At 38.6% G+C, this 16078-nt stretch overlaps 1 protein-coding gene across 1 annotated transcript in view; it reads right to left on the bottom strand.

Annotated features, from left to right (window-relative positions):
* The window catches only part of GDPD4 (glycerophosphodiester phosphodiesterase domain containing 4), a 91142-nt gene extending 75526 nt beyond the window's left edge, over nt 1-15616 (bottom strand). The window contains exons 1-3 of the mRNA XM_018058898.1: nt 15612-15616; nt 7754-7847; nt 2635-2694 (exon numbers count right to left, since the gene is read on the bottom strand). Of these exons, the coding sequence (XP_017914387.1) occupies nt 2635-2694; nt 7754-7847; nt 15612-15616 (159 nt within the window). The remainder of the gene's footprint in view (nt 1-2634; nt 2695-7753; nt 7848-15611) is intronic.

Genomic DNA, 16078 nt, shown 5'->3' with positions numbered 1-16078 from the left:
TATCTTTTGGCTAATAAATATCTTTAGTACGTTTATTAGGAGGTTGGGTTATTAGTTATATATAGATTTTTTAAAATAAAGAGTTTTAATTGAGGTCATTCATTGTTCTCTGAGCACACTTAAGTAGAAGGGGATACACTATAGGCCTGATTGCTAACCCTTTCCTTCCAGGTTTACTCTTTTCACACTGAAATTCCAAGCCCTAAAGAAACTCCCTTGCCAGGAAGACTTAAAGGCCAAGGGTTTAAAGGTCCACACAAATTAGTCATCTTCCAAGGGTATTCCAACTCCTCTAATAACCAGCTCCACCACTTCTCATTGGCTATGCATTCGTAACTGGAATTAGATCACAGAATACCTGAAGAGATAATGGCTTTGTTAGATTTATTAACAAAAATCCTGTAGAATATGTGTCAGAATTGATTCTGAGGATGCTTGCCAAGGAAAAAACAATGTAATATTAAGGATGCTAGACAAGGAGAAAATAAAGTGATATTAAACCAGGCTGAATTTATTGATACATGTGCACTTACCAGAGATTCTAAATTCAGTGTATCAACATTCAGGTATTATGCATCTCAGAGTGGTTCTGTTTGTGTATGTGAAACCTTGGCTCAATAGTTCAGTTCAGTTCAGTCACTCAGTCATGTCCGACTCTTTGCAACCCCATGAACTGCGGCACACCAGGCCTCCCTGTCCATCACCAACTTTCAGAGTTTGCCCAAACTCATGTCCGTTGAGTCAGTGATGCCATCCAACCATCTCATCCTCTGTCGCCCCCTTCTCCTCCTGCTCTCAATCTTACCCAGCATCAGGGTCTTTTCAAATGAGTCAGCTCTTCGCATCAGGTGGCCAAAGTATTGGAGTTTCAGCTCAATAGTAGCCCATACTTTATAAAATTGGGACACCAGCAATTTCTTAGTGTAATATGGAAGAAAGAATCTAATGACTTATTGAGAAAAGGTTACTGGAATGCTGTTTATATCACCTATGATGAGCTAAGCTACTCTATATCATGCTCTATGGGAGGTCTCAGAGGACACAGAAACACATTGGTAAGGAAAGTGTCAGCATCCTTGAAAAGCGCTGTAGTGGCCATCCTTTATGCCTGGATAAAGGTGAGAAGTGCTGCCATTGAAACTGGCTTCCTGAGTTCAAAGGCAATGATGAAATTCTGCTAGGCAGATGCCAAGTAGCAGCACTCACTGACAGAGACAACGTAAGCATGGTTTCTGTAATACACACAAGCCTGGAATAGTAATTAGAATGGTTTAACTGATAGATTCTCTTGGTAGTGACTAACTGCTCATGATGTCCCAACTCCAAAACCCATAGGATCTCAGTAAGGCCTATATGTTAACTCTTCAATTTCCTGTTTCCCTGTATGATCTTGCGATTTCAATTTCCATTAATTCTAACTCTTAAGTTTGCATTTTCAGTTCATCCTTCCCTTTTGAGTAAAAGGAAATTTAAGGGGACCACTCAGAGTTTGACATGTTCCTGGATTTTAGGAAACACAAGGAATGGTATCAAAGCCATACCTGAAAGCCTATAAATAGCAAGGGGCTGTGCTAGAGATGCTCAAGCCCATGGCAGAACAAAATGAGGAAGGAAATGAGCTGCATGTTAGAAATGAGCTGCATGTCTTCAGATGTTGGGTCAGTGATACCTGCTTCCTCAGACCAGATATGGATCCTTTGTTACTGACAGTAAATTTTTATTTATTTATTTTTTAAATTAAATTTTTGCTTGTATATTATTTTTGTTTCCTTATGACTGAAATATGAACATTATATTAGAGAAATACACGCTGATTATATCTCAATAAAATGGTAAAATGAATAAGAAGTACATTGCTTTTAAGTATGTACACTAAAGTTAGAATATGATTAGTTTTATTTTACTTTTTTACATTTTATTTTTTTTTTAATTTTTATTTTTACTTTATTTTACTTTACAATACTGTATTGGTTTTGCCATACATTGTTTATTTTTAAAAATTTTATTAGAATATAGTTGCTTTACAAGATTGTGTTAGTTTCTATTGTACAGCAAAGGGAATAAGCTGTATGTATACAAATATCCCCACTTTTTGGATTTCCTTCCCATTTAGGTTACAACGAGGTCTGACTCTTTGCGACCCGATGGACTGCAGTCCACCAGTATTCTTCAGGCAAGAATACTGGAGTGGGTTGCCATGCCCTCCTCCAGAGGATCTTCTTGACCTAGAAATTGAACCTGTGTCTCCTGTGTCTCCTGCATTGCAGAATTCTTTACCGCTGAGCCATCAGGAAAGCTCGGTCTACTACAGTAAACTAAAATTCTTAATGACTGAAATAAGAAAGTTCTGTGACTATAAAGGACTGGGAAAACAATGGAGTTTGCACAGGATTTTATGGGAATGGGAAGAACAGAATCACAGAATGAGTTTAACATGGAGTACTGAGAAAAAATAAAGTTTGGGTTCAGCTTGGTCAGTAAGCCAGTTCCACATGTTAGAAACGGAATGATTTCAGTTGAGACAGTGTAAGCAGGTCTCTTGTTTCTAAGGGAGACAAAGAAAGGGAGGCTCTGTATTTAATACTTAGTGCCAGTCCTTGTTTCAGATCGCCTATGAAGATTCAGATGTCCTACCTTATGATACCAGTGCAGGTATAGTTCATTTTTTTCCCAACACAACAAAAATCCAAATACCTGAAAAACAAAAACAAAAACAAAAAACAATGAAAGAGAAAAAACCAAGATGCTACCCAAAACTGAACTCAAAATTCCTTTCACAGTCTGGCATTACATTCACTCTTTGCTACACCTGCCCTTTTCATCATCTAAGAGTTTGCCATGCTGTTCCTCTGCCTAAAAAGCTCTCCCTCCCCATGCCATGGACCCATCAAACACAGTTCATGTGTTACTTCCTAGCTGTAACTTTCACCAGCAATCCAGAGAGAATTTATTATTTTCTCTGGGATTTTGTAACAATCAGTACACTGATATCCTTCCTGAGTTTCTACCAATTTTCCTTTCTGTGTGATGGAGCTTATTCCTGGTATTAGGTAGAGACACTAGTGAGAGAACAGAGGTCATGGGCCAGCCCTTCCAAAGGTCATTTAAAAGCTCTTTTTGGGGATTTTATTGGTGGTTCAGTGGTTAAGAATCTACCTTGTGATGCAAGGGTTTGATCTCTGGCTGGGGAACTAAGATACCACATGCAGAGAAGCAACTTAACCAATACGCCACAACTAGAGAGTCCATACACATCAATGAAAGACCTTGAACTATGCAACCAAGACCGAAAGACAGCCAAATAAATAGTTTTTTTTTTTTTTAAAAGCTCTTCTTTGAGGAACCAGTGCCATTGTTACAACTGTTAACCACTGCTGTTAACATTGGTATTAGTCAATAAACCTTAATTAGGTTTGAATCTATGTAATTACCAAGTCACAGACTGAAAACTGGTCTTCAGATTCCTAGGTTATTAAGGAGAGTTTGAATGCATACGGCAATCACCTTTTTATCAAAATAATTTTATGGATATGATTCTATTTGTACTTTGGTGGTGGTTTAGTTGTTAAGTTGTGCACAACTCTTGTGACCCCATGGACTATAGCCACCAGTCTCCTCTATCCATGGGATGTTCTAAGCAAGAATACTGAAGTGGGTTGCCATTTCGTTCTCTAGGGGATGTTTCTAACTCATGGATCAAATTTGGGTCTTCTGCATTGCAGGCTGATTCTTTACTGACTGAGTCACCAGGCCATTTATTTGTACATTACCAAACCCTATAAACAGTTTCACAAGATGGTCAACACCGAAATCAGATTGATTATATTCTTTGCAGCCAAAGATGGAGAAGCTCTATACAGTCAGCAAAAACAAGACCGGGAGCTGACTGTGGCTCAGATCATGAACTCCTTATTGCCAAATTCAGACTTAAATTGGAGAAAGTATGGAAAACCACTAGACCATTCAGGTATGACCTAAATCAAATCCCTTATGATTATACAGTGGAAGTGAGAAATAGATTTAAGGGACTAGATCTGATACATAGAGTGCCTGAAGAACTATGGACGGAGGTTCGTGACATTGTACAGGAGACAGGGATCAAGACCATCCCCATGGAAAAGAAATGCAAAAAAGCAAAATGGCTGTCTGGGGAGGCCTTACAAATAGCTGTGAAAAGAAGGGAAGTGAAAAGCAAAGGAGAAAAGGAAAGCTATAAGCATCTGAAAGCAGACTTCCAAAGAACAGCAAGAAGAGATAAGAAAGCCTTCCTCAGCAATCAGTGCAAAGAAATAGAGGAAAAGAACAGAATGGGAAAGACTAGAGATCTTTTCAAGAAAATTAGAGATAACAAGGGAATATTTCATGCAAAGATGGGCTCGATAAAGGACAGAAATGGTCTGGACCTAACAGAAGCAAAGGCTATTAAGAAGAGGTGGCAAGAATACACAGAAGAACTGTACAAAAAAGATCTTCCCAACCCAGATAATCACGATGGTGTGATCACTCACCTAGAGCCAGACATCCTGGAATGTGAAGTCAAGTGGACCTTAGAAAGCATCACACGATCAAAGCTAGTGGAAGTGATGGAATTCCAGTTGAGCTATTTCAAATCCTGGAAGATGATGCTGTGAAAGTGCTGCACTCAATATGCCAGCAAATTTGGAAAACTCAGCAGTGGCCACAGGACTGGAAAGGTCAGTTTTCATTCCAATCCCAAAGAAAGGCAATGCCAAAAAATGCTCAAACTACTGCCCAATTGCACTCATCTCACATGCTAGTAAAGTAATGCTGAAAATTCTCCAAGCCAGGCTTCAGCAATACATGAACCGTGAACTTCCTGAAGTTCAAGCTGGTTTTAGAAAAGGCAGAGGAACCAGAGATCAAATTGCCAACATCTGCTGGATCATGGAAAAAGCAAGAGATTTCCAGAAAAACATCTCTTTCTGCTTTATTGACTATGCCAAAGCCTTTGACTGTGTGGATCACAATAAACTGGAAAATTCTGAAAGAGATGGGAATACCAGGCCACCTGACCTGCCTCTTGAGAACGCTGTATGCAGGTCAGGAAGCAACAGTTAGAACTGGACATGGAACAACAGACTGGTTCCAGATAGGAAAAGGAGTACATCAAGGCTGTATATTGTCACCCTGCTTATTTAACTTATATGCAGAGTACATCATGAGAAATGCTGGGCTGGAGGAAGCACAAGCTGGAATCAAGATTGCCAGGAGAAATATCAATAACCTCAGATATGCAGATGACACCACCCTTATGGCAGAAAGTGAAGAAGAACTAAAAAGCCTCTTGATGAAAGTGAAAGAGGAGAGTGAAAAAGTTGGCTTAAAGCTCAACATTCAGAAAATGAAGATCATGGCATCTGGTCCCATCACTTCATATCAAATAGATGGGGAAACAGTGGAAACAGTGTCAGACTTTATTTTGGGAGGGCTCCAATATCACTGCAGATGGTGACTGCAGCCATGAAATTAAAAGAGGCTTACTCCTTGGAAGGAAAGTTATGGCCAACCTAGATAGCATATTGAAAAGCAGAGACATTACTTTGCCAACAAAAGTCTGTCTAGTCAAGGGTATGTTTTTTCCAGTGGTCATGTATGGATGTGAGAGTTGGACTATGAAGAAAGCTGAGCACTGAAGAATTGATGCGTTTGAACTGTAGTGTTGGAGAAGACTCTTGAGAGTCCCTTGGACTGCAAGGAGATCCAGCCAGTCTATTCTGAAGGAGATCAGCCCTGGGATTTCTTTGGAAGGAATGATGCTGAAGCTGAAACTCCAGTACTTTGGCCACCTGATGCAAAGAGTTGACTCATTGGAAAAGACTCTGATGCTGGGAGGGATTAGGGGCAGGAGGAGAAGGGGACGACCAAGGATGAGATGGCTTGATGGCAGCACCAACTTGATGGACGTGAGTTGAGTGAACTCCGGGAGTTGGTGATGGACAGGGAGGCCTGGTGTGCTGTGATTCATGGGGTCGCAAAGAGTCGGACACGACTGAGCGACTGAACTGAACTGAAGCCCTATAGAATATCAGTAAATATTATGATAATTCTCATTTGAACCAAGAAATTGAGGCTTAGAAGAGTTATGTGACTTGGTCAAGGTTACAAAATAACTTAAAGCAGAAACAGAATCTAGGTCTCCTCCGTTGTTGCCAGTGCATCCAAAAACAGGGAGGGTAGAGGAGAAGCCTATTAAAAAACACATGGCTTATCGGACAATGGAAGTCCATCTTAGTTTTATTTTGATCATGTATGAGAGTAGTATAAGTCGGTGGCCAGACTCTTGTCCCAAATACATCATTCATCTGCATTTTTCTCATTAAATAGAAAATTTCTAACTAATTTCTGTCTACCGACACCCTTCACACAATGCCTTTCAAAATGATAATCCTATAGAATCTGATTTATATCAAGTATCTTAGCCTACTATTTAGGCCTTACAAAATCTGTCACAAGTCTATTGTTTTAACCATATTCCCCATTTTTCTTCACTATCCCCTACATGCTAACAGTACTGATTCTTCCCTCTCATTTACTCAAACTCCATATATCTCTGTCTTCCTGACTTTGTCATGATGTTGCCATGGTCTGGACTTTCTTCTGCACTCCCATAAACACGTGTCTAAATCCAACATCCTTTCAAGATCCCACTCCTCTGCCACCTCTTCCAAGAAGTTTCACTTAATCCTCTTGACTGAAAGTTACCTCTTCCTTCTCAGAACCCATGCTGAACTTTATTTAGGCCTTCTAATGACAATTATAATGCTCTGTCTGCGTTGGTTATTTTTGTCTAGGACTTACTTCCCTACTAGATTCTAAACTCATTGAATTAAGGACTACTGTAACTTTAATTCTCATACCTCTGTCTTTGAAGTGCCCTGAATAAAAACAGAAACTGCACGTTTTTGATCTCTGTAACCTCAGTACTTATGGCTCATACAATAGTCAATATATTTTGCTGAAAGAAAAGTTAATGCAAATGTCAACTGATTTGGGAGTTGGGTTTTTTTAGTATCAGACAAGAAATCAGTGGGGACAAGAAATTATGAAATCAGAGAAAGATATATATGTCCTACGTGTAAGTGGGTACCGAAAAACTCCAGTAACCTAAACATTAGTCTCCCATAAATGTTCCACTTCTACAGATTCCGCTACTGGTTGGCCTCAGTTTCTCATACTACATGACACTACTATGTCTGGTGGGAATTTCTCAGACTACATATACTACTATGTCAGGAAACAGGCAGGGTCTCTACTGTGTAAAGACACTTGCTAAAATAAATGTACTTTGCACCTGGACTAGGGGACTAGCACTGCACAGTATAACAGGTGTAACACACTAGATAATTTGTAAGACCCAGAAAGATTGATTCTCAGGAGATGCGCTATGAAATGAATAGTTAAATGTGTAAAAGTACTGCCATGTGAAGGTGTTAGCATCTAAGACGACAATACTGAGTGAACCAGAAAATAAGCCACGAAACAGAGGAAGAGAAAAAGTATGTCCTGCCTCCTTTTCAAAGGGTCAAAGTAGAAAGACATACCTTCTAATAGCATAAGCCTTTTCCCCCACAATCTATCCCTCCTCCCTAACATTCAAGGGGCTGATATAAACCCAAAGTCTGCTAAGAGTGATCTGAGGGCTCCCAGCACCAATTGGGAACCATACGACAGACAAGAGCACCTCATGAGGCTACTCGAGAAGGGGGTGGGAGAAATGGGAAACATTACTCACCACCAGCATTGTTGTGTAGGCAGCCAGGATCCCAAGGATACTCAGCAAGACAAGGGACCAAAAGAACCAAATTCTTGAACCTAGGAAAACAACCCTGCAAAAATATGTTTCAATTCCTAAAATACATAAATTAGTAGCATCTGTGTCAAGGATAAGGGATAAGACTGGACTAGATGAGACATAAGAAAACAGGGGCTAAGAAGAAAAGCAATTTGGGAATAGATACCCTTTGGGGATATTTATTTGAGAAGTTTTAAGTTTGTTCTATAGACAATTATGTACTCTAATGGGGTTCTGCGTGAATGGTATGGCTTTTAAAAGCTATTTAGATTACTATTAGAATTAGAATACTATTTAGAATACTCAAAAGCTTTGTACTCAGTAAAAAAAAAATATAGAAATTCTGGAATGTCAAAAGAGGAAAAGTCATCTGTAAGTTCACTGCTTTCACATAGCTAATACTTTCCATTTTGGCAATTTTTTTTATCCATATAAATATATGTTTTCTTACATAACAGCAAGCCACCATATTAATGTCTATAGTCTGTGTAAGAGCTCTGGACTCTAACATCTCTGGTTTTTTTTGTGTGTGTCTAAAGTAGTTTATGAGATAAAACTGCTTATAAATTGATTTCTTAAACAAAGTTATAATTGCACAAGCCTCTTAGATAGCATCACCCACCAGAGGGGCAGACAGCAGGAACAAGAAAAACTACAATTCTGCAGCCTTTGGAATAGAAACCACAATCACAAAACAACAAGAAAAAATTGAAACAGCAGAGGATTATGTCCCAGATGAAGAACAAGATAAAACTCCAGAAAAACAACTAAGTGAAGTGGAGAGAGGCAAGCTTTCAGAAAAAGAGTTAAGAATACTCACAGTGAAGATGATCCAGGATTCAGAAAAATAATGGAGGCAAGGATTGAAGAGATGTAAGAACTGTTTAATAAAGACCAAGAAGAACTAAATAACACACACACATAGATGAACAATGGCTGAAATGAAAAATACACTAGAAAGGATCAGTAGCAAAATAAGTGAGGCAAAAGAATGGATATTTGGTCTGGAAGACACAGTGGTGGAAATCACTGTTGCAGAACAGAAGAAAAAAGAATGAAAAGAAATGAAGACAGTCTAAGACACCTCTGAGATAACATTAAATTCACCAACATTCACATGATAGGGGTCCTAGAAGGAAGAGACAGAAAGGACTTGAAAAATTATTTGAAGAGATAATAGTTGAAAACTTCCCTAACATGGGAAAGGAAATAGTCACTAAAGTTCAGGAAATGCAGAAACTCAGGCAGGATATAAACCCAAGGATGAGCATGACAAGACACATAGTAATCAAATTCACAAAAATTAAAGACAAAGAAAAAATATCAAAAGCAATGAGGCAAAAGTGACCAATTATATGCAATGGAATCCCCAGAATGTTATCAATTGATTGCTCAGCAGAAACTCTGCAGGCCAGAAGGGAGTGGCACAATAAATTCAAAGTGATGAAAGGGAAGAACCTACAAACAAGAATACTCTACACAGCAAAGCTCTCATTCAGAATTGACGGAGAAATCGAAAGTTTTATAGTCAAGCAAAAGCTAAGAGAATTCAGCACCACTAGACTAGCAAATGTTAACAGAATTTCTCTAGGCAAGAAAAAGACCAGCAACTTAATACAACCTTATACATATACAGACTACTGTATCAAAACCTCACGGAAACAGCACAACCCAAAACTAATTAGATGTATGCATGTGTACACACACACACACACACACACACACACACACACACACACACACACACACAAGGAATCCAAACACAGCACTATAAACTTAGTCATCAACCATAAGAAAATAGAACAAAAGAGGAAGGAAAGAAAATTAAGACCTAGAAAAACAAATCCAAAACAATTAAGAAAATGGCAGTAGAAGCATACATATCAGTAATTAACTTAAATGTAAATGTATTAAATGCTCCAATCAAAAGACATACACTAGCTGAATGGATACATAAAAGACCCATATACATGCTGTCTACGAGAAACCCACTTCATATCTAGGAACACATTCAGACTGAAAGTGAGGGGATAGAAAAAATATTCCATGCAAATGGAAATCAAAAGAAAGATGGAGTAGCAATACTCACATTAGGCAAAATAGACTGTAACATAAAGACTGTTACAATGGACAAAGAAGAACACTACATAGTGATCAAGGGATCAATCCAAGACGAAGCTTTTATAACAATTGTAATTATATATACACCCAACATAAGAGCACCCCAATATATAAGACAAATATTAAGGGCCACAAATGGACAGATCAATAGTAGCACAATAATTGTGGAGGATGTTAACACCCCAGTTTTATCAATGGACAGATCATCCAGACAGAAGATCAATAAGCAAACACAAGCCTTATGTAACATATTAGACCAGATACACTTAGTTGATATTTATAAAGTGTGTGTTGTTGTATTCAAGTCTTTGTGAGCCCATGGACTGTAATCCCCTAGGCTCCTCTGTCCATGGAATTTTCCAGGCAAGAATACTGGAGTGAGTTGCCATTTCCTACTCCAGGGGATCTTGCCACCCAGGGATTGAATCTATGTCTCTTGCTTTGGCAGGCAGATTCTTTACCACTGTGCCACCTGAGAAGCTGGTATTTATAAAGCTTTCCATCCAGAAGCAGCAGAACACAAATTCTTCTCAAATACACATGGAACATTCTCCATGACTGACTACATGCTGGGCCACAAAACAAGACTTGGTAAACTTCAGTTCAGTTCAATAGCTCAGTCGTGTCTGACTCTTTGTGACCCCATGAATCACAGCACACCAGGCCTCCCTGTCCATCACCAACTCCCGGAGTTCACTCAGACTCACATCCATTGAGTCAGTGATGCCATCCAGCCATCTCATCCTCTGTCGTCCCCTTCTCCTCTTGCCCTCAATCCCTCCCAGCATCAGAGTCTTTTCCAATGAATCAACTCTTTGCATGAGGTAGCCAAAGTACTGGAGTTTCAGCTTTACCATCATTCCTTCCAAAGAAATGCCAGGGCTGATCTCCTTCAGAATGGACTGGCTGGATCTCCTTGCAGTCCAAGGGACTCTCAAGAGTCTTCTCCAACACCACAGTTCAAAAGCATCAATTCTTCAGCACTCAGCCTTCTTCATAGTCCAACTCTCACATCCATACATGACCACTGGAAAAAACAAACCCTTGACTAGATGGACCTTTGTTGGCAAAGTAATGTCTCTGCTTTTCAATACGTTATCTAGGTTGGCCATAACTTTCCTTCCAAGGAGTAAGCCTCTTTTAATTTCATGGCTGCAGTCACCATCTGCAGTGATTTTGGAGCCCCCCCAAAATAAAGTCTGACACTGTTTCCACTGTTTCCCCATCTATTTGATATGAAGTGATGGGACCAGCTGCCATGATCTTCATTTTCTGAATGTTGAGCTTTAAGCCAACTTTTTCACTCTCCTCTTTCACTTTCATCAAGAGGCTTTTTAGTTCCTCTTCACTTTCTGCCATAAGGGTGGTGTCATCTGCATATCTGAGGTTATTGATATTTCTCCTGGCAATCTTGATTCCAGCTTGTGCTTCCTGCAGCCCAGCATTTCTCATGATGTACTCTGCATATAAGTTAAATAAGCAGGGTGACAATATACAGCCTTGACATACTTCTTTTCCTATTTGGAACCAGTTCTGTTGTTCCATGTCCAGTTCTAACTGTTGCTTCCTGACCTGCATACAGCGTTCTCAAGAGGCAGGTCAGGTGATCTGGTATTCCCATCTCTTTCAGAATTTTCCATAGTTTATTGTGATCCACACAGTCAAAGGCTTTGGCATAGTCAATAAAGCAGAAATAGATGTTTTTCTGGAACTCTCTTGCTTTTCCCATGATCCAGTGGATGTTGGCAATTTGATCTCTGCTTCCTCTGACTTTTCTAAAACCAGCTTGAACTTCAGGAAGTTCATGGTTCATGTATTGCTGAAGCCTGGCTTGGAGAATTTTGAATATTACTTTACTAGCGTGTGAGATGAGTGCAATTGTGTGGTAGTTTGAGAATTCTTTCGCATTGCCTTTCTTTGGGATTGGAATGAAAACTGACCTTTTCCAGTCCTGTAGCCACTGCTGAGTTTTCCAAATTTGCTGGCATGTTGAGTGCAGCACTTTCACAGCATCATCTTCCAGGATTTGAAATAGCTCAACTGGAATTCCATCACCTCCAGTAGCTTTGTTCATAGTGATGCTTTCTAAGGCCCACTTGACTTCACATTCCAGGATGTCTGGCTCTGGGTGAGTGATCACACCATTGTGATTATCAGGGTCATGAAGATCTTTTTTGTATAGTTCTTCCGTGTATTCTTGCCACCTCTTCTTAATATCTTCTGCCTCTGTTAGGTCCATTACATTTCTGTCCTTTATCGAGCCCATCTTTGCATGAAATGTTCCCTTGCTATCTCTAATTTTCTTGAAGAGATCTCTAGTCTTTCCCATTCTGTTGTTTTCCTCTATTTCTTTGCATTGATCGCTGAAGTAAACTTAGGAAAACTGAAATTATATAAAGCATCCTTTCCAAGCACAACTCTATGAGATGAAAAGTAAACTACATGAAAAAAGTATAAAAAACAAAAACACATAGAGGCTAAATAGTATACTACTAAACAATCAATGAAGCACTGAAAAATTAAAGAAGTAATAAAAAGAAAAACCTAGAGACAAACGACAATGAAACATAATGACCCGGAACCTATGAGATGCAGCAAAAGTTATTCTACCAGGAAAGTGTATATCGATACAATCTTACCTCAGGAAACAAGAAAAATCACAAATAAACAACCTAACCTTGTAAAAGAGTAACTAAAGAGCAAGAAAACCTGAAATTAGTAAAAGGAAAGAAACCATAAAGAACACAATAGATATAAATGAAATAGAAACAAAAAACAATAGCTAAGATCAATGAAACTAGAAGCTGTTTCCTTGAAAAGATAAACAAAATTAAAAACATTTGGCTAGACTCATCAAGAAAAATGGGAGAGGACTCAAATCATTCACATTAGAAATGAAAAATATGAGGTTACAACAGAGATCACAGAAATACACAGGATCATAAGAGACTACTATAAGCAATTATACGTCCCCTCAAATGGACAACTTGGAAGAAATGGACAAACTCTTAGAAAGGTACAACCTTCCAAGCCTGAAACAGGAAGAGATAGAAAATATGAACAGACCAGTCATACGTACTGACATGGAAAGTGTGATCAAAGGTCTTTCAAGAAAAAAAGTCTAGGACCAAATGGCTTCATGGGCAAATTCCATCAAAGGTTTAGAGAAGAGTTAACATCTATCCTCATGAAACTATTCCAAAGAAACTGCAGAAGCAGGAATACTCCCAAACTTATTCTATGAGGCCACCAGCACCCTGGTACAAAAACCAGACAAAGATATCATGGAAAAGAAAACTATAGGTCAATAACTGTGATGAATATAGATGCAAAAGTCCTCAACAATATTCTAGCAAACTGAAACCAATAGCAAATTCAAAGGATCATACATCATTATCAAGTGGCATTTATCCCAGGGATACAAGGATTCTTTAACATGTACAAATCAATCAGTGTGATACACCACATCAACAAGTTAAAGAGTAAAAACCATAAGATATCTCAATAGATGCAGAAAAGCTTTTGAAAAAAATTCAGTAGCCATACATGATAAAAACTCTCCAGGAAGTGGGCATAGGTGGAATATATCTCAATATAATAAAGGCTATATATGACAAACCCACGGTTAACATCATATTCAACAATGAAAAGGTGAAAGCATTTTCTCTAAGATCAGGAGCAAGACAAGAATGTCCACTCTCACCAGTTTTAGTCAACATAATTTTGAAAGTCTTAGCCATGGCATTCAGAGAAGATAAAGAAATAAAATGAATTCAACCTGAAAAAGAAGAAGTAAAACTGCCACTGCATATAAGAAGATATTATAAGTAGAATATCCTAAAGATGCTACCACAAAGCTACTAGAGCTCATTAATGAATTTGGTACAGTTGCAGGATACAAAATTAACTCTATTACATTCCTATATATTAACAACAAAAAATCAGAAAGAGAAAGAAACAAATCCATTTACCATCACATCAAAAGGAATAAAACATGTAGGTATAAATCTACCTAAGGAAGCAAAAGACCTGAACTCTGAAAACCATAAGTCACTGATGAAAGAAATTGAAGATGGAAAGATGTACCATGTTCTTGGGTTGGCAGAATCAATATTGTCAAAATGAGTTATACCATTAAGGCAATCTATAGACTCAATACAGTCCATATGAAAACATGAATGCCACTTTTCACAGAACTAGAACAACAAAAAAATTAAAACATGTATGGAAACACAAAAGACCCTGAGTAACCAAACACTGGAAAGAAAAATGGAGCTGGAGGAATCAGGCTCCTTGACTTCACACTATATTACAAAGTTACAGTAATCAAAATAGTACTGGCACAAAGTATGGTACTGTCACATAGACAGAAATGTAGATCAATAAAACGGGATGGAAAAAACAGAAGTAAACTCACATGTGCTAAGTCATGTCTGACTCTTTTTGTGACCCTATAGACTGTAGCCAGCCAGGTTCCTCTGTCCATGGGATCCTCCAGGCAAGAATACTGGATTGTGTTGCTGTGTCCTCCTCCATAGGATCTTCCGAATCCAGGGACTGAACCTACATCTCTTAGGTCTCCTGCATTGATGGGCAGGTTCTTTACCATGAGTGAAAAAAAGTGAAGTCGCTCAGTCGTGTCCAACTCTTTGCGACCCCATGGACACCAGGCTCCTCCGTCCATAGGATTTTCTAGGCCAGAGTACTGGAGTGGGTTGCCATTTCCTTCTCCAGGGAACTTCCTGACCCAGGGATTGAATCCAGGTCTCCCACATTGTAGACAGACACTTTCCGTCTGAGCCACCACTTGATCTTACCATGAGTATCACCTGGGAAACCCAAAAGTCAAAACACCTATGATCAACTGATGTATGAAGAAGTAGGCAAGAATACACAAAGGAGAAAATATAGTCTCCTTGATAAATGGTTCTGGGAAAACTGGACAGCTACTTTTAAAAGGTTTAAATTGGAACATTCTTTAACATCATACACAAAAATAAAATAACAATGGGTTAAAACTCTAAATGTAAGAATAGTGAAAGTGAAAGTGAAGTTGCTCAGTCATGTCCGACTCTTTCTGACCCCTTGGACTGTAGCCCACCAGGCTCCTCCGTCCATGGAATTTTCCAGGCAAGAGTACTGGAGCAGTTTGCCATTTCCTTCTCCAGGGGATCTTCTCAACCCAGGGATCAAACCCAGGTCTCTCGCACTGCAGGCAGACAATTTACCATCTGAGCCACCAGGGAAGCTCAAAACATAAGAATAGATACTATAAAATTCTTAGAGGAAAACATAGGAAGAACACTCTTTCACACAAACTGCAGCAGTACTTTTTTACATCTCCTAGAGTAACGGGAAAAAATAAACAAATGGGACCTACTTAAACTCAAAAGCATCTGCATAACAAAGGACACTACTAACAAAATGAAAAGACAACACACGGAAAGGGAGATAATATTTGTAAATTATGTGACTGACAAGGGATTAATCTCCAAAATATACAAACAACTCATGCATCTCAACTGCAAACAAGCAATGAAATATAAAAAATTGGGCAGAAGACCTAAATAGATATTTCTCCAAAGAAAACACAAAGATTGCCAACAAGCACATGAAGAGATGTTCAACACTGTTATTTATTAGAGAAATGAAAGTTAAAATTACAACGAGGTATCACCTCATGCCGATCAGAATGGCCCTTGTCAAAAAGTCTACTATTTACAATAGCCAAGACAAGAAAACAACCTTAGTATCCACTGATGACTTAATAAAAATGTGGTATATACATACAAGGGAGTATCATTCAACTATATAAAAAATGCCATTTATGACAACATGGATGGACCCTGACAGCATTATGCTAAGTAAAATCAGTCAGACAGAGAAAGAGATAAATACCACATGACTTCATTTATACATGAAAAATAAAAACCAACCAACCAAACTCATAGACACAGAGAACAGATTGGTGATTACTAGAGGAGAGGGGTGAGAGGTGGACAAATGGGTGAAAATGGATAAAAAGGTATAAACTTCTAGTTATAGAATAAACATGTCCTGGGGATAAAATGCATATAGCATGGTGACTATAGTTAATAACACAGTATTGTATATTTGAAAGTTGCTAAGAGAATATTTCTTAAA

The sequence above is a fragment of the Capra hircus genome, chromosome 15 (genome assembly GCF_001704415.2).
Source record: "Capra hircus breed San Clemente chromosome 15, ASM170441v1, whole genome shotgun sequence".
NCBI classification, from domain to species: domain Eukaryota; kingdom Metazoa; phylum Chordata; class Mammalia; order Artiodactyla; family Bovidae; genus Capra; species Capra hircus.
Note: the sequence above shows the minus strand (reverse complement) of the source record. Positions and strands in the feature narration are given on the sequence as shown.